Source organism: Mobula hypostoma, chromosome 9 (genome assembly GCF_963921235.1).
Source record: "Mobula hypostoma chromosome 9, sMobHyp1.1, whole genome shotgun sequence".
In the NCBI taxonomy this organism is placed as follows: Eukaryota; Metazoa; Chordata; class Chondrichthyes; order Myliobatiformes; family Myliobatidae; genus Mobula; species Mobula hypostoma.
The window spans coordinates 24,922,092-24,949,782 of record NC_086105.1 but is presented as its reverse complement, the minus strand read 5'-3'; the positions used below and the strand labels follow the sequence as shown (position 1 = coordinate 24,949,782).

Genomic DNA, 27,691 nt, shown 5'->3' with positions numbered 1-27,691 from the left:
CAATTGTGAGAAAAGAAATTGCAGAAGCACATTTCCTGTCTTCAGTTTTTGTCTAATTGTAATGGTAGATACTGACCAATTAGCTACTTCTTTTAATCAAATTGTAAAAGACACAACCACTGTGACATTGTCGGTTAACTATCAAGAACATATTGTTCAATGATCATTCTTGCTACAACTGAGATTTCTACTTTATTTTTAGTCGAGTTTCTGATGAGATTTCATAATCAGCATTGTCACTGCAATGAGAAAAAAATGTTTGATTAATAATAACAATAGAGTAAATTACAAAGCCTCTTCAACATTGCTAAGTGATCTATTCTAATCACACGAGACTGCTATCCTATTATAATGGTCTGTTTAGTAACAGTAACAAAAGAATGCAACATAATTGATCATTACAGTTGTCCATTAACTCTTCCATTCATTATCCAAACTTAACCACTTTAACATCTCTTGGATCTCATATCTATTCTATACATATGTTGAGTCACTGTAACACTGAATTACTGTAACATTTGCGTATAAATATTTTCACAGCAAATTATGGCCCATTATTACCTTCTGTAATTCATATCTGATTTTCTGATATCACATTCTAAACTTCCTTCTCTATTATCAAAAATTTATTGCTTTCAAAATCTCTCCAGTTTTTTGAACTTATTCTAAAAACATTTTATTCACAGAAGTTTAAGAATTTTTAAGCGTATTTAACATACGGTTGTTCATCATATGTAAAGTATTCAGCCCCCCACAAATATTTTCACATTTTACAGTCTCATTTTCCAAATTTAAAATATATTGAAGTAGAATTTTTTGAGCTAGTAAACATTGTGCATCATGCCAAATCAAAATAAATATTCCAGACCCTGTCAACAATTTACTAAAAATTAAAAATAAAAATTGTGAGGCTGAAACCGTATTCATCTCCTTTTTTAATTACGACACTAATGTTCCTCAGGTGCAACATATTACCTTACCAACTCATCCAATTTGTTGATGTAGAAAATTGAAAGATCACCTGCATAAATACCACCCCCCCCCCCCGCCCCTTCTCTGTAAGGTCCAACCGTCTGGTAGATTTTCAACAGACCAAACCAAACTGAAGACAAGAGGCAGTCAGGGAAATGATATACAGAAGCACAAATCTGGGGAAGAGTACAAGGCCATCTCAGAGGCACTGAACATACTTCAAAGCTCAGTGTAGCCCATCGTTAAAAAGCTGAAAAAATATAAAACCACAGCCACACTGCCTAGGTCAGGCCACCCCTCTAACTTTTGTCAACAGAGAAGAATGCCACTTGTAAGAGAGACTACTGTGACAACAGCAGTCACTCTGACTGAGCTGCAGAAGTCAGTGGCTGCAACTAGAGATGAAGTTCATGGCTCCACAATCTCCAAGACCTTGCACAAAAAAGGGTATTTATGGAAGAGCGACAAGGAAGAACCCCTGGCTAAAAAAAAAGCATATCCTTGCCTGTACAGACTTTGCACTGGGTCATTTGGAAGATACTGTAAAGATATAAGTTACTTGTGAAGAATAGGAATAGGAAGTATGCCTGTGAGGCTGGTGTTCTGTACTGTGGGTCAGATGTGGGAAATCTGGGAGATTCCCTACCACCCGGACGGCCACTTCTGCGCCAGGTGGGTCAAGGTACAGCTCCTTAGGGACTGTGTTAAGGAACTGAAGCTGCAGCTCGACGACCTTCATCTGGTCAGGAAAAGTGAGGAGGTGATAGAGAGGAGCTATAGACATGTAGTCACACCGGGGCCTTAGGAAACAGCTAAGTGGGTAACAGTCAGGAGAGAGAAAGGCGAGAGTCAGATACTAGAGAGTACCCACCTAACAATAAGTACTCCTGTTTGAGTACTTTTTTGGGGGGGGGGGAACCTATCTGGGGGAAGCAACAGTGGTCGTGCCTCTGGCATGGAGTCTGGCCCTGTGGCTCAGAAGGGAAGGGAAAGGAAAAGGATGACAGCAGTGATAGGAGACTCTATAGTCAAGGGGTCGGACAGGCAATTCTGTGAACGCAGGAAAGAAACACGGATGATTGTTTGCCTCCCAGGTGCCAGGGTCCGGGATGTTTCTGATCGCGTCCATGACATCCTGAAGTAGGAAGGTGAACTGCCAGAGATTGTGGTACATATTGGTACCAATGATATAGGCAGGAAAAGGGAGGAGATCCTGAAAACAGACTACAGGGAGTTAGGAAGGAAGTTAAGAAGTAGGACCTCAAAGGTAGTAATCTCAGGATTACCGCCTGTGCCATGCGACAGTGAGTATAGGAATAGGATGAGGTGGAAGATAAATGTGTGGCTGAGGGATTGGAACAGGGGGCAAGGATTCAAATTTCTGGATCATTTCTGGATCTGGATCAAATTTCTGGATCTTTTGGGGCAGGCGTGACCTGTACAAAAAGGACAGGTTGTACTTGAATCCGAGGGGGACCAATATCCTGGTGGGGAGGTTTTCCAAAGCTATTGGGAAGAGCTTAAACTAGAATTGCCGGGGGGTGGGAACGGAACTGAAGAGATGGAGGAAGGGGCTGTTGGCTCACAAATAGAGAAAGTTTGGAGACAGTGTGAGAGGGAGAATAGGCAGGTGATAGACAAGGGATGCACACAGACTGATGGTTTGAAATATGTCTATTTTAATGCAAGAAACATCATAAACAAAGCAGATGAGCTTAGAGCATGGATCAGTACTTGTTTATGATATTGTGGCCATTACATAGACTTGCATGGCTCAAGAGTAGGAGTGGTTACTTAGAGTGCCAGGCTTTAGATGTTTCAGAAGGAACAGGGAGGGAGGCAAAAGAGGTGGGGGCGTGGCACTGTTGATCAGAGACAGTGTCATGGCTGCAGAAAAGGAGGAAGTCATGGAGGGATTGTCTACTGAGTCTCTGTGGGTGGAAGTTAGGAACAGGAAGGGGTCAATAGCTCTACTGGGTGTTTTTTATAGACCTCCTAATAGTGACAGGGACAGCAAACAGCTGATAGTGAGACAGATTCTGGAAAGATATAATAATAATAGGGTCATCGTGGTGGGAGATTTTAATTTCTCAAATATTGAATGGCATCTCCCTAGAGCAAGGGGCTTAGATGGGATGGAGTTTGTTAGCTGCATTCAGGAAGGTTTCCTGACACAATATGTAGATAAGCCTACAAGAGGAGAGGCTGTACTTGATCTGGTATTGGGAAATGAACTGATCAGGTGTCAGGTCTTTCAGTGGAAGAGCATTTTGGAGATAGTGATCACAAGTCTATCTCCTTTACCATAGCATTGGAGAGGGATAGGAACAGACAAGTTAGGAAAGCGTTTAATTGGAGTAAGGGGAAATATGAAGCTATCAGGCAGGAACTTGGAAGCATAAATTGGGAACAGATGTTCTCAGGGAAATGTACGGCAGAAATGTGGCAAATGTTCAGTGGATATTTGTGTGACATTCTGCATTGGTACATTCCATAAATAAAGGTATCCGTTAGTCTTGCGAGACCATGGATCTGCGCCTGGAAAGTCTTCACTCTCCAGGGTGCAGGCCTGGGAAAGGTTGTATGGAAGACCAGCAGTTGCCCATGCTGCAAGTCTCCCCTCTCCATGACACCAATGTTGTACAAGGGAAGGGCATTAGGACCCATACAGCTTGGCACCAGTGTCGTCACAGAGCAATGTGTGATTAAGTGCCCCTCCCTCGGCTGGGGCTCGAACTCACGACCTTCAGGTGGCTAGTCCAATGCCTTAACCACTTGGCCACGTGCCCACACGTTACGTTCCAATGAGACAGGAAAAGGATGGCAGGGTACAGGAACCGTGGTGTACAAAGGCTGTTAAAAATTTAGTCAAGAAGAAAAGAAAAGTTTACGAAAGGGTCAAAAACCTAGGTAATGATAGAAAATTATAGGGCTAGCAGGAAGGAGTTTAAGAATAAAATTAGGAGAGCCAGAAGGAGCCATGAGAAGGCCTCGGTGACCAGGATTAAGGAAAACCCCCAAGGCATTCTACAAGTATGAGAAGAGCAAGAGGATAAGATGTGAGCGAATAGGACCAATCAAGTGCGACAGTGGAAAAGTATGTATGGAACCGAAGGAGATAGCAGAGGTACTTAATGAATATTTTGCTTCAGTATTCACTATGGAAAAGGACATTGGCGATTGTAGGGATGATTTACAGTGGATTGAAAAGCTTGAGCATATAGACATTAAGAAAGAGGATGTGCTGGAGCTTTTGGAAAGCATCAAGTTGGATAAGTCACTGGGACCAGATGAGATATACCCCAGGCTACTGTAGGAGGCAAGGGAGGAGATTGCTGAGCCTCTGGCAATGATCTTTGCATCAATGAGGACAGGACAGGTTCCGGAGGATTGCAGGGTTGCAGATGTTGTTCCCTTATTCAAGAAAGGGAGTAGAGATAGCTCAGGAAACTATAGACCAGTGAGTCTTACTTCAGTGGTTGGTAAGTTGATGGAACAGATCCTGAGAGGCAGGATTTATGAACATCTGGAGAGGTATAATATGATTTAAAATAGTCAGCATGGCTTTGTCAAAGGCAGGTCATGCTTACGAGCCTGAGTGAATTTTTTTGAGTATGTGACTATACACGCTGTTGAAGGTAGAGCAGTAGATGCAGTGTATGTGGATTTCAGCAAGACATTAGATAAGGTACCCCATACAAGATTTATTGAGAAAGTAAGGTGGCATGGGATCCAAGGGGACATTGCTTTACGGAATCAGAATTGGCTTACCCACAGAAGGCAAACAGTGGTTGTAGATGGGTCATATTCTGTATGGAGGTTGGTGACCAGTGGTGTGCCTCAGGGATCTGTTCTGGGACCCCTTCTCTTCGTGATTATTATAAATGACCTTGATCTGGAAGTGGAAGTATCGGTTAATAAATGTGCTGATTGCACAAAGGTTGGGGATGTTGTGGATACTGTGGAGGGCTGTCAGAGGTTACAGCGGATCATCGATAGGATGCAAAACTGGGCTGAGAAGTGGCAGATGGCGTTCAACCCAGATAAATGTGAGGTGGTTCATTTTGGTAGGTCAACTATGATGGCAGAATATAGTTTTAACAGTAAGACTCTTGGCAGTGTGGAGGATCAGAGGGATCTTGGGATCCAAGTCCATAGGACTCTCAAAGCTGCTGCGCAGGTTGACTGTGTGGTTAAGAAGGCATATAATGGATTGGCCTTCATCAAACGTGGGATTGAGTTTAAGAGCCGAGAGGTACTGTTACAGATATTTAGGACCCTGGTCAGACCCCATTTGGAGTATTGTGCTCAGTTCTGGTCACCTCACTACAGGAAAGATGTGGAAACTATAGAAAGTGTGCAGAGAAGATTTACAAGGATGTTGCCTGGACTGGGGAGCATGCCCTATGAGAATAGGTTGAGTGAACTTGGACTTTTCTCCTTGGAGCGAACGAGGATGAGAGGTGACCTGATAGAGGTGTATAAGATGATAAGAGGCATTGATTGTGTGGATAGTCAGAGGCTTTTCCCCAGGGCTGAAATGGCTAACACGAGAGGGCACAGTTTTAAGGTGCTTAGAAGTAGGTACAGAGGAGATGTCAGGGACAAGTTTTTTAAGCAGAGGATGGTGAGTGCATGGGATGGGCTGCCGGTGACGGTGGTGGAGGCAGATACGATAGGGTGTTTTAAGAGACTCCTGGATAGGTAAATGGAGCTTTGAGAAATAGTGGGCTATGGGTAACCCTAGGTAAATTCTAAAATAAGTACATGTTTGGCACGGCATCATGGGCCAAAGGGCCTGTATTGTACTGTAGGTTTTCTATGTTTCTATGTGGAAGAAGCTCTTGTGGTCAGATGAGACTAAAGTGAAACTTTTTACCTTCAACATTAAGCAGTACATGTGGTGTAAATCTAATACTGTGCATCAGCCAGGTAATACTATCTCTACTATAAAGTAAGGTGAAGATAGCAAAATGTTGTGGGGTTGCTTTTTATCAGCAAGGACCGGAAATCTTTGGAATTGATGGAAAGTTGAATTCTGCTAAATACAGAGAGCTCCTGAATAAAAACCTACTAGCCTCTGCTAGAAAGCTTACATTGCGGAGGAAGTTTACCTTTCAGCAGGACAACGGCCCAAATCACACTGTCAGAGAAATCATGAAATGCCTTCAAATTAAGAAACTTGATATCCTTGAGTGACCCAGTTAAGAGTCCTGACTTCAACCCAATCGAACATCTTTGACAAGACCTCAAGATTACTGCCCATCGCTACTCCCCAACTAACCTAGCACAGCCTGTATAAATTTTCAAGAAGGAATGGGCAAATCTTGCTCCATCATATTGTACAAAGCTAATAGAGACATCAAAAAAGACTACTGCCTGTAATAGCTGTGAGAGATGATTGAGCTTAGTACTGAGCAAAGGGGGATGAATACTTTTGTACTTCTGACATTTTAGTTTTTGAATTTTTATGTTTCATGCTTTACAATTTTTCCTGGTGTTTGGCCTCTACTGTGAAAAAGGAGCATATTATTCAGAAATACAAATTCTCAATTAAATTACTCAACATCCCTGGTTGTAATATTCCTTTATGTGAACGAAGGGTTGAGGGGCTGAATACTTTTACAAGGCAGTGTAATAGATTACTTCACAATGTGCTGTAGGTTTATTGACAGAGAAAATTCAAGAATTTCCTGAAGCAATTTCGCTTCTTACTGCTGTCATTCTACTTGGGTCTTACAACTCTCCAAGCACAAGCTAGTGTCTATCAAAGAGAGAACAAGATCTGTCTAACACAGTAACATTTAACTTTATAGCTTTTAGCTGCCCTTATCTTTGTAGCTGGGGAAGATTGTGGGTTTGGAAGGTGCTCTCTAAGAGACTTGGTGAGTTGTTACAGTGAATTCTGCAGGTGGTACTATGATGAATTTTCCTAATGTGTTACTAATGTGTGTTGCTGGTGGAGTGAGTGAATGGTTGTGGATGGGGCAACTAACAAGAAGGCGGCTATGTCCTATATGGTGTCAATTTTCTTGAGTATAGTTGAAGCTGCACTCTTCTGGATTAGTGGAGAGTATTTCAGCACACTCCTGGCTTGACCATTTTCTTGCTCAATCTTCAGAGCCCTTAAATGTCTCACTGATTAAAAATCTATTTCATCTTTAAATATACCCAAGACACTTTCCCTACAGCTATCTGTGGTTAAGAATTCAGAATATTCACAACTTTCCGAGCATATAAATTACTCATTTCAGTTTTAACTGGATAGTCCCATACGCTTCTATTTTTTTTTACTGTGATTCAACACAGTAACAGGGCCTTCACTCTGAGACCTTGCCTTCTGGTTCCAGCCTTTTCCATAAAATAAAAATGCTCTCTTAGAATGTAGAGTGAACTGTTGGTTAAAGATGAGAATGTCTTCTTTGATCGAGGAATATATTTCAACAATAAATGGAAGCAACACTACAGCCAAAAATGGGAAAATAGAAAATAATATGCATAGTGCTATCTCAGATTTGTGATTCTCTGTTTTAAGGTTTAATGAATATAATACTCACACTTCTTTTCCTCTGCTCACCCTGAGGGCACAACCATTGTGTTGACTGCCAGATGAACCAGTGGCCACAGAACTACTTTATCACCAGGATTCCTAATCCTGCTCTGTAACATTAACTGACTTTCAATTCTGTATAAGCATATCTACAGCTGAAATCCTCATCCAAGTTATTACATCAATTCTCAATACTTCTATTGTTCTTCTAGCCAGCTATTCACCTTCCTTTTGACTACATAAATATAGTTTGCTGTCTCCACCATAACTCTCAACAAACTAGGGAACGTGAGGTAAAAGTCAGCTTTGCAAATTATTTTTAAGAGAAGAGACAAATATAGGAAGTCACAGAGGTTGGGAAGAGAAATTTATGGCCTCTGGGCAGTTGAAAATTCTGCCCTCACTGGGAAGTACACAGAGGGAAGGATACCTAAAAGATAAAGTCAAATGAGCAAGCAGAGCTTATAATGCAAATACACAAAATGAAATGGTAAATGGAGATAAAGTTGCAAACATGACCAAAGATGGGAATTACATATTCCAGAATAGATAAAAATGAGGAGAGGTAGACTAAATGGGTAAGAAGCTTAGCACCAAGAAAAAGGATAGGATGAGGAGGGAAAGGGTCTTAGCTCAAAATAAAATCCATATGTAGAATTAGTTTATGTAAAGCTAAGAAAAACTGGGGCAGAAAAGACTGGTCCAAAGGAGCATTAATAGTATAGGGCAATGTATAATTCAAAAATTGGAGGCATGTGTGAAAATAATCATGGGGACATTAATCTGCATATGAACTCAGCAAATTAAATTTGCAGTAATAAAGTAGAGGTCAAGTTCATGGAATATATAGGATTTTTTTGTGATTAATATGTTTAGGAAGCAATGAGAGTAACAACTATTTTTAAATCTGATACTTCCTTTGGGGAAGAGCTACCATATGATCGAAGACTGAAAATAGTTTAGTTCAATTTGAAACTATGGTCTTAACTTTCTGTAAGTTAAACCACAAAGTTTCAGACATGATTTTGCTATGGTAGATTAAGAAGCTACATTAACCAATAAATAACATGTAACTAACTAATGTGTTATTTAAAAACTTTAAGTCACAAAGCTGTAACAGAAACCAATAGTCCAATCTTAGCCAAAAAGTTGATGATAGTTATTAGATCAAAGAAATAGGCTTATAATGTTACCAGAGAATATAGCAAGCCAACAGATTGGGAAATTCTCAAAATTCAGTAAATGCAGACCAAGGTGTTAATAATGAAATTAGAATAAAATCAGACTATAAAAACCTCTATAAATAAGGCAAAAGGAAAAATATTGGATAATGTGGGTAACTCATGATCTTACACATGGAATAATTTGTATAATTCTGTTTCTCCTACTGAAGGAAGGTTAGAGGCTGCAGAAAATAGGTTCGTCAGATTGATTTTTGCAACAGGGAGATTTCCCTATGAGGGAACTGAGCTTAAAATTTAAAGAATAAAAGATAATCTCAATGAAACATATACTCAGTGGCCACTTTATTAGATACACCTGTATACATATTCAGTTAGGTAAATATCTAATCAGCCAGATATGTGGCAGCAACTCAATGGATAAAAGCATGCAGACATGGCCAAGAGGTTCAGTTCTTGTTCAGACCAAACATCAGAATGGGAAGAATTAAGCAGCTTTCTTAAAAGCTGTGACAGGGATGATGTTTTAATTCAGCTGGCATATCCAAATGCAATATAAGGAATTGACTATTAAGGACTAAGATAAGAAGGAATTGCTTACCAGAAGTTAGTGATTTTTCAGAATTCTCAATTTGAGGAGATTGTGAAAGTTCTGTCATGAAATTAATATGCTTTTGGATATTAAGGAACTACGGGAAATGGGGTTCATAGAAGAAAGTGACAGTGAGACAAGTGCTCAACCATGACTTTACTGAATGGATAAGTAGGTGCAAGGATCAACTGGCATGCTCCTGCTTCTATTGCTCATTTTCTGTTCTTAAACTGGTTGCTGCAAAGAATGAAGACCAGGCTTTAATTTTTAATGCATGAGGGAAATCTACATTTATGTCCTTAGCTTGATAAGCACTATAGAGTATTGTTAGCGCTGACTAGTATTCACCATCCAATAACTGATTTGAGATTGGAATTAAATCCTTTGGGGGTCACCCTGCAGTTGAGTGAAGGCAATATGCTTAAAACATACAGGTCATTTACACGTTTTACTACAGCTGCAAAATCAATCAATCCATCTGTGTACAATATTATGTACTCATCGACTGACTGCTTAGTTTCACAGCTAAGGGCAACTTCAATTGAGTTGACAGTTAAAAGTCCTGCTGAAGGATTTCGGCCCAAAAAGTCGATTGTACTTTTTTCCATAGATGCTGCCTGGCCTGCTGAGTTCCTCCAGCATTTTGGGTGTGTTGTTTGGATTTCCAGTATCTGCAAATTTTCTCGTTTGACAGTTATACGTATTCAATTCTGCTCAGGCTGGCTCAAACTGGACATCACAATCTACAAGTGGATCGAGTAAATTCAAAACTCATCACTAAAGAAAACAAAATGTTCTGATGAAATTCGCTGATGAGTTTCTCAAAATAAGGATCTGCAGTAACAGTATGTCTAATAAGTCTGAATAACAGAAACCTAAAAGAACAGGGTGATGACCAATCATCACCTCCACAATCTAGACCATTTTTGTATTGCAACCTCACCTCTCTCCACACAATTCTATTAACTGTTCTACAGTTTCCATATAACAAAGCTTAGCCCTAACCCTAACCCTCCCACCACCACAAAGTCCCGTGAACACCTCCAACCCCTCAGCACACCCCCATAAATCCTAGCCCTCTCCCCACCCTGCAGCCAGGTTCACCCCACATCACCAGAACCACGCCACCCCACAAACATCCCCAACCTCAGCATTCACCATAACCATAATTTCCAATGGACCGCGCACCCCAACTAAACCAGACAGCACCTTGAAGCACCTTCAATTACTCCAAAAGATTGAGGTTTGGTAAAATACTGAAAGGCTTTTATTCGCTGTACAATACGACCTCCACAGTGAGTGTCTGCCCCCGGACTGAGGGGGAGGGGCAAGGCGAACACCTTTATACAGGATTCTGTGGGAGGAGCCACAGGGGCAGTCAGCACAGGGGTGTGTCCAGACAGGTAACCGAGTTACAACAATATACATAGTTTACCACACACCCCAAATAACCCAAACCACACCACACAAAAGGGCTTATACAACAGTCTTTTACCCTACTCCTAAACCTAACATCTCCAACCCTGCTACACACCCCCATAAACCCAAGCCCTTACCCCATCAAGGGGCCAAATTCACCCAATATCACCAGCAGTTAGGCTCCTATTTCAGCCCTCCCCCTACTGCAGGGGACAACCCCAACCAATGCAATGCCATTTGCCACCCCACTCCACCTCCTTTCACCATGAATCCTCACCCCTCATTACCTAACTCTACCCCCGAGCATGCCCCTCCCCACAACACCCCTCAATTAGCTACCACACAACCCCCAGATCACAACACACAGTCCCTATAAAAAAGACCCCAAATCCAAAACACTATCTATAGGCAATAACTCTACTATTGTAACTTAAACTCCAGAATGGAGGTTAAAGAGGAGAAAGATCCCAGTAAAGGAAAGTTGGGGACCGAGATGATGATGACGTGGGCCAAAAACAAAGTGGCAGGGTAAAGTGATACTGCATCTCCAGTACAAGATCCACAAACACTAGAGGGATATTTTGCCCACTGCCCGCAACTTTAACAGGATCTGGAACAGTCAGGGTCTGGAATTTCAAGTTCTTTTGTCCTGGAGAATGACCCAGATCATCAGGCCATTATTAACATGGGTACATACCTGAATATGGGGATTACCTTTGATATCATTATCCTGTACTGACATTGTAGCTGGTTTAAGATCAGTCAACTTAGAACATCTTGTGAGAACTGTCATACTCTGGGAAGGCTTAACTAATATGTAGACCCTCCCCAAATATTGTTCACATGAAATAAAGTGAATTGAACACTATTTCAATCACCTCAAAATTATAATAACCCAAGTTGAAACAAAATACACCTTCAATGTTCCAATTCACAAATCTGGCCAGCTTAGGGTGTTTCCTTTCTTTACTGCCTCACTGACACTTCTCCTTGTGCTGCATTCTGCATGTGGCAAATGGAAAGACTTCTTGACAACCTGGAAATTATGAAATTATTCATTCCATGGATTTTATCTAAAGTCAATTTTCCCCAGAGAAATTATATGGAAATTATATAGATATTTATAAATGATATGATGAAGTTGTTAGGCAATCTAATTTAAAAAGATATTGAATTTTGGAGCACATACCCCAGAGTAATTATTCTAGTATTATTTCTCTCTAATTAATATTTTAGGACCTAATTTCTAAATTGATACATGAAGTTGATCAGTCCTAGACATACTGAAAATTTCAGGCCAAAATCCATATAATACAATAGAATCTGTCAGCAAAATATCACAATAAATAATATGATAGTCAATGTAGAAATCTGTGTTTAATATCATTCTCTGAATATTCCAAATTACAATAGTTACAGATATCAGAAATCTTTGAACTAGTATAAAAAAAACTAAATATTTAAAATATCTCATTAAAAGCACACACATTTCAATATTTTGATTAAGATTCAGTTAACATTACTACTTGAGCACATTGTAGAAATTTGATATTTCCGGCCCTACATTTACCACTGTTAAATGTCAGCAGTGTTAACTTGAAGAAAAGATATATATATATATTAATAAACTTAAATGCTGAGATATTTTGTCCTGGAGATGTGCAAATACATAAAGACTAAGAACAAGATATACTGCAAAGTGGTTTCACAGCTAATACTTACTTCACTACGTGTAAGCTTGTGGCTTTAATCAAGGTCATTTTTATTGAAGTAGGAATTACAAGGGATTTCATTGAATACATGGCACACAAATAGGTCAGTCAGTTTGACCCAACCTCTTCTCTAAATTCATCAGTGTAATTCAGTCTTTCTTCTCCCTCCCATACTCATCCAGCTTCCCTTCTTGTATTTGCTTTAACTAATGCCTATGGTGCCAAGTTCCACACTCTCAACGCACTTTGAATGAATTAGTTGGTTCTGAATTTCCTGTCACATGTTGAAGTGGTTAATTTATAATTATAGCCTCTAGACATGCACTTCCAACCAGCACAAACATTTTTTCTTCATTTATTCTATCAAAACACTTAATCATTTTAAGACTTCTGTTATATGACCTTCAACCCTGTATCACAAGATAATATAGTCTATCCATACTTTTCTAACATGCATCCCCCTAGTATTTCTCCGTAAACCTTCTTTGTACTTTCTCCAGGACATTAGATGTACTCTATCCACAGTTCACTATCTTCAAAATTGCCTAGTTTTCATTTGTTTTCCTCCAGAAATACAGATGTGTGGTTGGAATTTTTAAAGAAATATAAAAAATTATATATGTTTTATATATAAAAGAGAAAGTATAGAAGAGAAAGAAAATAATAAATAAAATAATAATAATAATGATAAATAAATAAGTAAATCAATTACAATATAGGTATATTGAATAGATTAAATCTTATACAGAAATACTGTGTATTAAAAAAAGTGAGGTAGTGTCCAAGGGTTCAATGTCCATTTAGGAATCAGATGACAGAGGGCAAGAAGCTGTTCCTGAATCACTGAGTGTGTGCCTTCAGGCTTCTGTACCTCCTACCTGATGGTAACAGCGAGAAAAGGGCATGCCCTGGGAGCTGGAGGTCCTTAATAATGGACGCTGCCTTTCTGAGACACTGCTCCCTGAAGATGGAGCCGAATAGATTTACAACCCTCTGCAGCTTGTTTCAGTCCTGTGCAATAGCGCCCCCCCCCCCACCCCCCATACCAGACAGTGATGCTGCCAGTCAGAATGCTCTACACGGTACATCTATAGAAGTTTTTGAGAGTATTTATTGACATGCCAAATCTCTTCAAACTCCTAATGAACTGTAGCCACTGTCTTGCCTTCTTTATAACTACATCGATATGTTGGGACCAGGTTAGATCCTCAGAGATCTTGACACACAGGAACTTGAAACTGCTCACTCTCCCCACTTCTGATCTCTCTGGGGATTGGTATGTGTTCCTTCATTTTACCCTTCCTGAAATCCACAATCAGCTCCTTCGTCTTACTGATGCTGAGTGCCAGGTTGTTGCTGTGGCACCACTCCAGTAGTTGGCATATCTCACTCCTGTACGCTCTCTTGTCACCACCTGAGGTTTCACCAACAAAGTTTGTATCATCAGCAAATTTATAGATGGTATTTGAGCTATATCTAGCCACACAGTCATGTGTATATAGAGAGGAGAGCAGTGGGCTAAGCACATACACCTGAGGTGCGCCAGAGTTGATCATCAGCAAAAAGGATATGTTATCACCAATCTGCACAGATTGTGGTCTTCCGGTTAGGAAGTTGAGGATCCAATTGCAGAGGAGGTACAGAGGCCCAGATTCTGCAACTTCTCAATCAGGATTGTGGGAATGATGGTATTAAATGCTGAGCTATAATCGGTGAACAGCATCCTGACATAGCTGTTTTGTTTGTCCAGGTGGTCTAAAGCTGTGTGAAGGGCCATTGAGATTGCATCTGCCATTGACCTATTGTGGCTATAGGAAAATTGCACTGGGTCCAAGTCCTTGCTGAGGCAGGAGTTCAGTCTAGTCATAACCAACCTCTCAAAGCATTTCATCACTGTAGATGCAAGTGCTACCAGGTGATATTCATTAAGGCAGCTCACATTAATCTTCTTAGGCACTGGTATAATTGTTGCCTTTTTGAAGCAAGTGGGAACTTCTACCCGTAGCAGTGAGAGGCTGAAAATGTCCTTGAATACTCCCGCTAGTTGGTTGGCACATGTTTTCAGAGCCTTACCAGGTACTCCATCTGGACCTTCCATCCCTTGCGAGGACTCACTCTCTTTAAAGACAGCCCAACATCAGCCTGAGACAGAGATCACAGGGTCATCAGGTGCAGTAGGGATCTTCACAGCTGTAGTTGTGTTCTCCCTTTCAAAGAGGGAATAGAAGGCATTGAGTTCATCTGGTAGTGAAGCATTGCTGTCATTCATGCTATTGGGTTTCGCTTTATAGGAAGTAATGTCTGGCAAGCCCCGCCAGAGTTGCCGTGCATCCGATGTCGCCGCCAATCTCATTCAAAATTGTCTCTTCACCCTTGAAATAGCCCTCCGCAAATCATATCTAGTTTTCTTGTACAGGCCTGGGACGCCAGACTTGAATGCCACAGATCTAGCCTTCAGCAGATGACGTACTTCCTGGTTCATCCACGGCTTTTGGTTTGGGAATGGACAGTAAGTCTTTGTAGGGACACACTCATCCACACAGGTTTTGATGAAGTCAGTAACAACTGCAGCACACTCATCCAGGTTCGAAGATGAATCCTTGAATACAGTCCAGTCCACTGATTCAAAGCAGTCCTGTAGGTGCTCCTGTGCTTTCCTTGTCCATACCTTCTTGGACCTCACTACTGGTGCTGCAGTCTTTAGTCTCTGCCTATACTCAGGAAGTAGAAGTACAGCCAGTCATCAAACTTCCTGAAGTGAGGGCGTGGAATAGCACAGTAGTCATTCTTGATGTTGGTGTAGCAATGGTCTAGTGTGTTGTTTCCTCTAGTATTGGAAATGATCTGTTGATGGTAATTGCTTAGTGATTTTTTTCAGACTGGCCTGATTAAAATCTCCAAAAATGATGGTGAAGACTTTAGGATGCACTGTTTCATGCATATTGATCCCATTGTTCAGATCATCTAAAGCATGATTGATATTGGCCTGAGGTGGAATGTATACCGCTACCAAAATGACCCCGGAGAACTCTCGTGGTAGGTAAAAAGGACGGCACTTAACTACTAGATATTCCAGGTATAATGAAGAAAATAACTTTGCATGTTTCTTGTTCTTCCAGCTGGTCCAGTCATCAATACAGATAATTTCTTTACAATAGTAAATTGAGATAGTACAATAGAAAGCAATAACAGAATGCAGCAGCAGGCGTTACAGATTACTGAGAAGGTGCAGTGCAGGCAGACAGTAAAGTGTAAGGCCATAATAGGGTTGGTTGTGAGGTTAACATTCCATCGTATTTTACAAGGGACCATAAAGACATGAGACCACCATTAGGCCATTTGCTCTATTGAATCCTCTGCACAATTCTATCATGGCTGATTTATTATCCCTCTCAACCCCATTCACCTGTCTTCATAGCATAACCTTGACATCCTTACTAATGTCACGTACCCCATGACAGGTTAAAGAACCAGCAGAGATAGAAAACACTTCGGAGTCCAGTATTGCTATTAACTAATAATATTTATTAGTAACTACGCAATACAGTAATATAAATGTAGATAAATCAACCAGGTTAGCAATGATTATATATAAATAGGTATATCAGTAAGTGTGGAAATATATGAAAACCCAAGCTTCTTTAAGTCTGGGGATAAATAGATACAATGTTATGATGATGAGTAAAGTTCAGTTCAGTTCGTGGTATTGAGTTGAGTAGTGATTGAGAGAGAGAGAGGGGGAGAGATTTCAGTCTTCAGGTGAGCTGACGCCGTCAATCTTCCCATTGTCCTCCGAAATCCGTTGAAAGTCACTGACTGTGACTATAACAAAGGGGACCGTTTTTCTGTGGTGGATCTATCAACCCAGGCAAGGGTGGACACATGGACAACTCCCCACCGGTCAATCCCTTTTCTCACTGCAAGAGCCACTGATCGATCCGCCTGATCGATCCTCCAAAAACCCACTTTTTCTACGGGCACAACAAAGCTCATTCAGTGTCCAAAAACATGTGGTTGAGGTCTATCATCTGACCTCCTATTTATCTCACCGTACTGAGTATCAACTGTCTCTCAAATAACTCCTCCTTCCCTCCTCTGTGTAAGAAATGTACAAGGAGGCAAATGTTCCTGGAAGTATAAACACGCTGCCGAAAAATCATAACATCGATTGTCCATCAAATAACGCTGCCCTCGGTCACCATAGCGACTTACGAGCTGCTCTGTGCTCTCTCTCTCTAACTCAGCAGAAATCCAAAAGTTATTCTCGTGCCTTAAAGTGACAGTCTAAAAGTTAGTCTTTGTCTCTCTCTCTCTCTTTCTTTCTCTCTCTCTTTTCAAAACAAGACATCGGTGTTAAATAACTCTCCCTCTCTTTTCAAAAGCACAGTTCATAGGGGTAATCGAGCACAGTTTATAGAGGTAATTCAGGATCCCGTCACACCCCCTCCCTTCAGACGAAGGCAAAAATTTTTTTTAGTCTAAATGTAAATTATAGAGTTTGAAACAATACATGTATGATCATCAGATGACAGAGCAAAAACGTGTACAATTTCCAACTTAACATCTGAACAAATAATCAGCTATAATATTGTCAATACCTTTCACATGCTTGATTTTTAAGTCACATTCTTGCAATATCAGACTACAATTTAACAACCTTCTATTCTTATCCTTCATTTTAGTTAGAAGCACAAACGGATTATGATCCTTGTAAACCACAAGTGGTCTCTGGGCAACAGAGAGATCTTGAGGTCTCTGAACATAGACCTCTAAATATTGTAAAGCCAGAATAAGTGCTAACAATTCCTTTTCAACAGTTGAATAATTTTTCTGGTGCACATTAAATTTCTTTAAGAAATAAGCTACCGGGCATTCAATGTCATTCACTCCCTTCTGTAACAGTACTGCCCCAGCAGTTTCGTCACTAGTGTCTGTTGCTATAGAAAATGGCTTTGAAAAAGCAGGTGCTTTGAGCACAGGATGATAACACAGGATGGTTTTCAGACGTTCAAATGCCCCCGGCAAAGATCGTTCCATACAAATCTTTCACTCTTTCCCAGAAGTTTTGTTGGGGGGGGGGGACAGCGATGTCAGCAAAGTTCTTACAAAGCTTACAATAGTACCCAACCATTCCTAAAACTCTTCTAAAATTAGCTCGCTTTTATTCTCATATTAATCCTTTTTGTGATAGATGTCCGGGGCAGATAGCCTCTTTAACTCATATGTTTTGGTCTTGTCCTACTCTGGAAACTTTCTGGAGAGACATTTTTAATATTATCTCCAAGGTATTGAATATAGATATCTCTCCTCACCCTATTACTGCTATCTTTCGACTACCTAAAATTTCCAGTAATCTTTCTCCTTCAGCCCGTAGAATGATTGCATTTCTTACTTTAATGGCGAAAAGATGCATCTTACAATATTGGAAAGAGCTTAATGCTCCAACTACCTTTTTTGGTTTTCTCAGATGATATTATGCTTGAATTTGGAGAAAATTAGAAGCAATCTTTATGACTCCTCATTTAAATTTGAACAGACCTGGAGATCTTTAATTCAATATTTTCATTTAATGTAATATATACCCTTCTTGTTTTTTTTTTGCAACACACATCAAAGTTGCTGGTGAACGCAGCAGGCCAAGCAGCATCTATAGGAAGAGGCGCGGTCGACGTTTCAGGCCGAGACCCTTCGTCAGGACTAGTCCTGACGAAGGGTCTCGGCCTGAAACGTCGACTGCGCCTCTTCCTATAGATGCTGCTTGGCCTGCTGCGTTCACCAGCAACTTTGATGTGTGTTGCTTGAATTTCCAGCATCTGCAGAATTCCTGTTGTTTTTTTTTTACTGTTTTTAATGGAGGTCAGGATTGAGGACGTGATTTTAAGTTTTTTAACTCTGTTTGGTTTCAAGTTAGCCCATTGCTTTGCTTTGCTTTTAGTTAGTTGCACGGTGGGGTTTTTTTTTGGGTTTTTTTTTTCCTTTTCTCTATTGATATATATAAAAATTAGTATACTATTATGTTACCTTGGTACGTTATGTTTAAATTACATTGTTTGTATCATTTTTTTTGTATTAATATCTCCTGTAATTTTGTTATATTCTAACAGTGTATTAGTGCCTATATGGCTTACCTTTTTGTATACTTAGTCAATAAAAAGATTTAAAAAGAAAGAAAACTCTTCTCAAAGATTTCTTGCTGGTCGGAACAGGAACCTCAGCAATAGCTTGGAGCTTGGCCTGTACGGGAGCCTGTTGGCCCTGGCCTACTACATAGCCAAGATAAATAACAGCAGCATAATCAAACTCATTTTTAGTGAGGTTCACTGTAAGATTGGCCTTGGAAAGTCTGTCAAACAGTTTTGCTACCGCTGCAATATACTCTTTCCATGTGTCATTCCAGACCACTAAATCATCAATATAAGCCCGTGTTTTCTAAACCTCTAATCACCGAATTGATCATTCTTTGAAATATCCCTGGAGCATTTTTCATCCCGAGGGGTAAAACATTATATTCATACAGTCCAGATGGTATCCCAAATGCTGATATCTCTTTAGAACTCTCTGTTAAAGGAACACCCCAGTATCCTTTTAACAGGTCAATCTTTGTAAGGTATTTAGCCTTTCCCACTTTATCAATACAGTCATCCATTCTCTTTCCTTGTTCTTTCTTGTTTCCAATTTCTTGTTCAACCATTTTACTTTTCTCAAAGTTCACTCTGTACAGATGCTGTTTTATGGGCTGTGCTGAATTTATAATGACGTGATGCACAATTTCAGAATGTCAAAATATAAATCTTCATGTTTGCCAATTAGTTCTGTCACTTGCTTTTGCAGTGCAGGGTCCAACTGATGGACCTTATCAGTAATACTTCTCAAAATATTGAGTACATTCCACCTCAGGCCAATGTCAGGCAGACACTGGAGAAGCACAGCTCCGAAATCAGCAAGCGCGAAAAAGCACATCCTGATGCTTTCCCTCTCATTGCAGAAAATTTCAACCAACCCAGCTTGAAGAAGTCTCTGAACAACTACCACCAACATATCACCTGTGGAGCCAGAAGAGCTAATACACTTTACCACTGTTACACAACCATCAAGAACATTTACCGTGTAATCCGAAATGCCATTTTGGAAAGTACGATCACCTACTTCCAGCATATGGGCAGAGACTAAAGACGGCAGCACCAGTGGCGAAGACCAAGAAAGTATGATCAAGGGTGGTGGAGGAGCACCTACAGGACTGCTTTGAGACAGTGGACTGGACAATATTCAGGGATTCATCTTCAAATCTGAACAAATTCACCACAGTTGTCACCGACTTCATGAAGACATGCATGCATAAGTATGTGCCTTCAAGAACATACCAGACATATCCAAACCAATGGCCATGGATGAAACAGGAGATCTGTAGTCTGCTGAGGACTAGATCTGTGGTATTCAAGACCGGTGATCCAGCACTATACAAGAAGTCCAGGTACAACATACAGGAAACTAGTTTAAGAGCAAAAAACAATTCTGATGGAGGTGAGAGATGGGATTGGATACACATCAGCTCTGGCAGGGATAGCAGGCCAGTACTTCCCACAAAGCGAAGCCTAACATCATGAATGGCAGTGATGCTTCACTCCTAGATGAGCTCAATGCCTTTTATGCACACTTTGAAAAGGAGAGTAGAACTATACCTGTGCGAACTCAGGGAGCATTTGGTGACTCTGTCTCGGAGGCAAACATCAGGCATCTGACATCAAACATTTTTTAAGATGATGAATCCTCATGAAATGTCAGGCACTGATGGTGTACCTGACAGGGCTTTGAAAAACTGTGCCAATCAATTGGCAGGAGTGTTCAAGAATGTCTTCAGTCTCTCACTGCTATAGTCAGAGGTTCCCACCTGCTTCTAAGGGTGACAATCATACCAGTGCCCAAGGAGAGCAGGATGAGCTACCTCAATGACTGTCATCCAGTGGCACTCACATCTACTACATTCTAACTGATTGCATCACCATTTGCCACTGCACAGGACTGGAAAAAGCTGCAGAAAGTTGTGAACTCAGCCAACTGGAAGGTGATAGGTGAAGCCTGGTGGGTGGGGAATAGAAGAGGGGAGGGGGAGGAAAATGTTTTTAACTGAAAGTAGAAATTAATATTCATGCCATCAGGTTGGAGGCTACCTAGAAGGAATATAAGGTGTTGTCCCTTCACCTTGAGGTTCGCCTCAACACTGCACAACAGGAGATCAAGGACCAACCTGTTGGAACAGGAATGGGAATCGGAATTAAAATGTTTGGCCAACAGGAAGTTCGGCTTTTAGCAGATGAAGCAGAGGTGCTCAATGAAGCGGACCCCCAATTTACAATGGATCTCACCAATGTAGGGGGGGGCTGCATCAGGAGCACCAGACACAAGGGACAACCCCAGCAGATTCGCAGGTGAAGTGTTACCTCACCTGGAAGAACTGTTTGGGGGCCCTGAATTGAGGTGAGGAGGGAATTGAATCGGCAAGTGCAGGTAACACTTTGGCCAGGAGTGAGATTAGCTGGAAGGAAGAATGAAGAAGTGGATGATAGAGGGAGCGATTCCTCTGGAAAGTGGAGAGATAGAGGGAGGTAAAGATACGTTTGGTTATAAGATCCCCTTGGAGATGGTGGAAGTTGCAGAGAATAATGTGACAGATGTAGATACTCATGGGGTGGTAGGTAAGGACAAAAGGAACTCCTACCACTGTTAAAGCAGCAGAAAGATGGAGAGAGCACAGATTTCTGGGGAATGGAGGAGATGCCAGTGGGGGCAGCATTAATGAAGGAGGTCAGGAAATCATGTTCCTTGAAGGAGGAAGACATCTCTGCTGTCCTGGAGAGGAAAGCCGCATCCTGGGAACAGATGCAGTGGAGATGAAGGAATTGAGAAAAGGGAATAGTCTCTTTACAGAAAGCAGGGTGGGAAGAGGTATAATCAAGGTATTTAATCTTAGATTGCTACTAAGGTAATGAAATTAAGGTACGGTTCCCTCCAACTGACATGATCTGAAAGAGAACAAGATGAGTCTTTTCATTGACACTGACTAATTTTCCAATTTAGTGAGTCTTAAATGAAGCAGAAATAAAATGTCCTGCAGTAGAACATATAATGGAATACTGAGATGAGAGGAGTTCATATTAAGAAGTACTGGCAGTCTGGTTTTGCCTCTATTTGGGATAAAACAATGAAAATTAATAATAAGGAACCGAAGAAGGTAAGAGAGAATGGTCACTGAGCTTCAAATCTGTAGAAGAAAATTTGACAGGTAATTGATCCACTAGCATCAACCCTCCTACATTAGCAGAATCTTGGACCAGTTGCAGTTCAGTTCCAGCAATTTGCATCTACTACCTTATCAAGTTTAAGTTCAAGTTGAAGTTTAGTTGTCATTCAAGCATACACATGTGTAATGGGTAAAATAAACAGAATTCCTCTGGGGCAAAGGTACAAAACACTGTACATACAGTCACACACAGAGTCTACAAAATTCAAGATTCATTTATTATCAAAGAATGTATAAATGATACAACCTTGAGATTTGCTTGCTCACAGGTAGCCACAAAGTAAAAAAAACCCAAGAGGAAGGGAAAAAATACAAGTCAAGCAAATTGACAGCATTCCAAACCAAAAACGAGTCCTCAAATCCGAAGCCTAGAGCATCCCGGAATTAGCTCAAAGCCTCACTTATCAGTTAATCATATTATCAGGCATGGAGCACAGCAGCTGAGGCAATCTTCATAGCCTCAGTGCCATGGAGATCACCACCATGGAAAAAGAGCAAAATCGACTCCTGCTTACAATGGCACATACGGTCATAAAACAATATTATCACAAGTCCTCGAGTGGCATGGCCTGAAGATTATTGATGCATGAGATGTTGCCTGGAGCCATGTTTCTGCAAGAACACACATGCAGCAGTTCCTCATCTCCAACAGCCGCAAATGAAGGCAATCCAGCTAGTCTCACAGGAGGCAAGCACGAGAGAGCAGCACCAAAGGGAGAGCCGGCCTGTGGGTCCTACCCTCAACCCAGGACGGATTCCAACCAGCAGGCCTCTGTTCTCTCACACACTGCCTCCAGCACCTCTTCTGGTTTGCTATAATAGGTGATGCCACAGCATAACGGCCTGGTCCACGCAGCTATAGAAGCTATGCAGCTCCCCTGTCATCTGTCTCACCAGTGAACTGGTCTTGCGTATTTTGCATTACCAAGATCTATCAGGATCTCCTGATCACAATAAAATGATTATTTCAAACATTTGCACCTTTTGATGGACCCAAAGACACTGCTGCAACCAAGGATGCTACCATCTTCCCGGGAAAAATAGGGGAATGGAGGTAAGTCAGTTGGCTGTGCTGTGAGGTCAGGGAGACATGGATGTCTGTATAAGTTTCTATGGTTCCTGTAAAGGTACAGGAAAAGAGTAATTGTATTTTTTTCCCTCATTTTCCTTCACTAATACCTATTGAACCATAATTTTAGCTTAGAAAGTTAAATAGACCTCCAAAACAGATAGGAAATGTACTTATACAGTAATTTTTAGACATTCTATGGGTTCTGGGTTTAAGAATAAGATCTCAATTTGTTGGCTCTTATTTTAGGAATAGTAGAATATCAGTACGTTATGCTCTTTAGTATCTCCTAATATAAATTAATTGTGGATAGTTGTTCAATTTTTTGAAGCTTGATGAAAACACCGGAAACAAAGTCTTAATCTTAAAATGATAGGATATCCCACTTACACATTCAACCTGCTGACATTATGTATTTAGTCCCAATGTATTGTCGTAAGCTGAAAGATATGGGTTTTCGTTGAAAATGCTGGTTGTCTAGGAGCCCCATTACATGAGCATGAATGAGATTGGAAAGAAGACAGGGGTCATAGATTGTTTTTCTCATGAAAAGTTAAATGAATGGAAATAAGCATCTTCCTAACACTGAAGAGGGGAAAATTAAAGTTGGGCATCAAGGGCTGCTGGTTAAACTGAAGCCAACGGGAATCAGGGTGAAAATGCATAGTAGTTGGACTCATACATATCACAACAGAAAATGGCAGTCATGGCTGGAGGACAATCATCTCGGTCATAAGTAATCCCTGTAGTGGTTACTCAGGTTAGTGTCCTAGGCCCCACTATTGTCAGCTGCTTCATCAGTGACCTTCCTTCACTGTACGGTCAGAGGTGATGATTGCACAATGATCAATACCAATTCAGACTCCTCAGAAAATCAACCAGTCCATATCCAAATGCAACAAGGCTTGCACCATATCCAAACCTGGGCCGATAGGTGGTAAGTAAACTGGTGCTGGGGAATGATATTCAACAAGAGAAAATCCAATTATTGCTCCTGCTATTCAATGGGAGTATCATCACTGAGTCCACTCACTATCAATATCGTCAGAGGATAGGAATTGTGTAATAAGTAACTCACCTCGTAACTCCCCAAAGCCTGTCCACCATCTACAAAGCTCATCAAATGGAATACTCTCCACTTGCCCGAATGACTGCAGTTTCAGTAACACTCAAGAAGCTTAACACCATACAGGATATAGCAGCCTGCTTCATAGGTACCCTATCCATAACCACTCACTCCACCACCGGAACACATCTTCAGTTTGTAGCAGTTTGTACCATCTGCTGGATTCACCACAGGAATTCACCAAGACTCTTTAGACAACTTTCAAACCCCCAACCTCCTCCAACTGGAAGGACATCAGTAATTAAAGCTAGAGTATACCACCACCTGGGGGTTACCACATAGCACACTGACAAAGAAATAATTCACGGTTGTTATTTCAAAATCCTGAAACCCTCTTCCTAGTAGCAATGTGGGTTTACCCACAATTCAAGGACTACGGGAGTTCAAGAAAGCACCTTCTTAAGAGAAATTAGGGAAAGACAACTAAATGCTGATTCAGCCTCTGCATCCCCAGCATTCTTTGAATAAATAAAAAAGTTACCAAGTACAGCTAAAGCTGAGACATCCTATACAGCAGAGTCATAGGGTTGTGCAGCATGAAAACGGGCCATTTGGCTCAATTTGTCCATATCAACATGAGCTAGTCCTATTTTCCTGTATTTTGCCCTTATCCCACAAAACCTTTCTTGTCCATGTAGAGGTCCTCCCCAACTGACAAGTGCCCAAATATGTAAAGCCTGCACAAACAAATGGTTACTGTGTGGTTGCAGCCATTTTCTTCCCAGCAATATTTGCAAATTGAAAACTGTTTGGTTCACAAGAACAAAACCCTGAATTAACCTTAGGATGGATCTGTACCTATCAAAACTTCTCCTAAACATTGTAATTGTACCTCCATATGGCAGCTTGTTCCATATACCTAACACCTAGTGAAAAACCTCTTCCTCAGCTCCCCTTTAAATCTGTGTCCTCTCACCTTAAATCTATGCCCAACTCCAAGAAAAAGATTGTGAACATACACATCATCTTAGCCCCTCATAAGATTAGATACCCCTGTGAGCTTGCCCCTCAGCTTCCTTTTCTCCAGAGAAAAAGCCCAGACTATCCAGTCTCTCCTTATAACACAAGCTCTCCAGTTTGGTATATCCTTGTGAATCTTATTTGCAGCCTTTCTAGCTTAATGGCATGCTTATTGTATCTAGGCAACCAGAAATGAACACAATAATCCAAGTGTGATCTCATCTATATCTTGTTCAATTGTGCTATGACATTCAAATTCTTGTATTCAGCGGCCTGACTGATGAAGACAACTTCTTCACCCACCCTGCCAACCTGTCTCAACACTCTCAGGGAACTATGTATTTGTAACTCCTAGCTCTCTCTGTTCTACATCACTCTTCAGGGCCTTGCCATTTATTGTGAAAGTCCTGCCCTGGTTTAACTTCCCAAATGCAACACTGCACTTTCCAAGTTAAATTCCATCTGAAATTCCTTGGCCCATTTTCCCAATGAGCTAGATCCAACTGTAATCTTAGATAACATCTTCACTGCCACTATACCATAAATTTTGAGGTCAGCTACAAACTTCCTAACTATGCCACCTATATTATCATCCAAATCATTAATATAGATTATAAGCAACAGTGAATCCAGCATCAAAGCCAGTAGCACATTGTTGGTCACAAGCTAAAAGTCTGAAAAACAACATTCCACTAGCATCCACTGATGCCTGACAGCAAACCAATTTTGTATCCAATTGGCTCACTGTGGATCCATGAGAACTAATCTTCCAAACCAGCCGAACAAGTGGGATCATGTCAAAGGCCCTGTTAAAGTCCACGTAGGCAACGACTATCACTCCGCCCTTGGCCATTCTCCCAGTCACCCTTAAAAAAAACTCAATCAAATTCATGACAAATGATTTCCATCATGCAAAGCCATGTTGACTATCCCTAAACAGCCATTGCCTCTCCAAATACAGGTACATCCTATATCAAAGGTCAAAGGTAACATTTCAGTATATCCCAGTAACATTCCCACCACTAACTTGTCCTTTGGTCTATTGAGACTCTGGTCAGAAAAAGGGAGGTATATGTCAGGCGTATGTCAAAGAGGCAGCTGAGAATCTCTTGATGATAATATTATATCAATGCACAAAGGGATATTATGAAAATGCACAATGTTTCGCAACATTTTATTTCCTGTTTCAGCATCTCAGTAGTGTAGCGATTAGCGTGACGCTATTATAGCTCGGGGCGTTCTCAAGTTCAGAGTTCAATTCCAGCACCATCTGTAAGGAGTCTGTATGTCCTCCCCATGGAGGTTTTCCTCAGGTCATCCAATTTTTTCCATAATCCAAAATATGTATTGCGTAGATGAATTGGTCATTATAAAGGTTAATAGGGTTTGTCAGGGGTTGATGGGGCAATGTGGGTTGAAGGGCAAGAGGGCCTACTCTGTGTTGTATTACTAAACAAAATAAATGTTTTGTAGTTCTTTGTAATACTTTATATCACATAATGTGGAATCCTTCATATTATATTAGTTATGATATTTATCATCTGTATGTATACTGTTCATACAGATCAATTCATTAGACAGAGGATAGAGGTAGAACATGGTAAAATAATAACTAGTCTACAAATAACTCTCTTTAGACACTTAATGTGTTTGGCATATACTTTTTCCAATTTTTTTCTCTATTTCCCTTAAATTTTATGAAACCTTACAAACTTGCTTGCTTCTGCATACTGTAATTCTTATAAAGCATGGTGTACCTAATATATAATTTACAGATACTGGCTTGCTTTTGCTAATGACCAGATTTTCTGTTATTATTTCAAAAACCTGAGTCATCAGCCACCCTTTTTATCCCCCAAAAAAGAGCTGCCATCTTTGAATCTGTTTATTCTAGGTGAGCAGATCCAATCATAACGTATTCATCCTATCAGAAATGCTACAGAACTTTACATCAATAGTTTAAAGATCGGTCATCAAGACAGGTCAGCTCCTAAATAATACTCTTCAATAGTTCATTTTGCATTTTAATAAATATAAAACAAAACAAGAAAATGTAGCACAAGATCTATATATGAAATGTTTATCAATTCTATTTCAAAACAATGTTACTTTATAGATGAATCTAATGTACTCCAACCTAACCTGAGAAGAGCCAACATAAGAATAAACAAATAATGATAAAAGTAACTCATTTTCAGTCCATCTCTCATTTAAATCTCATAACCACTAGGGTGATCAATTTCAAAACTCTATTAGTTCTGCTACAGCCAGCCATTTGGACTTTCATTTCAAGATCACCTTGCAATGCAAAATTGCAGAGCCACACTACTTTAATGTAAGATTTATGATAAATGTCACTTTGCGAGCATATTTACCTAGCATGCAAAACCAACTATTAAATAGGCAGGCAATACATTATCACTGCCAAGGGGAGAACCTGCTCTTTGGAATTTTAGTAGCAGTAAATCAGAGCAGAATTCAGCGATAAGAACATGGAAAACAATTCTTTCTTTGTTAGGAAAGTAGCACAGTAATAGCACCTTCTCAATGTGTCACCATGACAATCACAAGAATTCAGAATGAACATTCTGCTGTGCTTTTGTACATGATTAACTGTCATATGTAAGTGAAATCCAAAGAACCTAGTCATTACAGCGCAAAAAAAAACTTACTTGATAATATCTCCTTCAAGGGCAATCACTCGTTTGATTATTTTCTGTTCTGGGTTTTTGGGCGACCTGAAATAAAAAGGACAAGGTTACACAATCTGTTATGCCCTCTACCATGTCACTGATTTAAGGGAACTCACCGA

General features: G+C 40.5%; 1 protein-coding gene across 6 annotated transcripts in view; it reads right to left on the bottom strand.

Annotated features, from left to right (window-relative positions):
* The window catches only part of immp2l (inner mitochondrial membrane peptidase subunit 2), a 561,843-nt gene that overhangs the window by 151,617 nt on the left and 382,535 nt on the right, over window positions 1-27,691 (bottom strand). For all 6 annotated transcript variants that reach the window (XM_063057903.1, XM_063057902.1, XM_063057904.1 and 3 more), the window contains exon 4: window positions 27,552-27,617. In XM_063057903.1, the coding sequence (XP_062913973.1) occupies window positions 27,552-27,617 (66 nt within the window). The remainder of the gene's footprint in view (window positions 1-27,551; window positions 27,618-27,691) is intronic.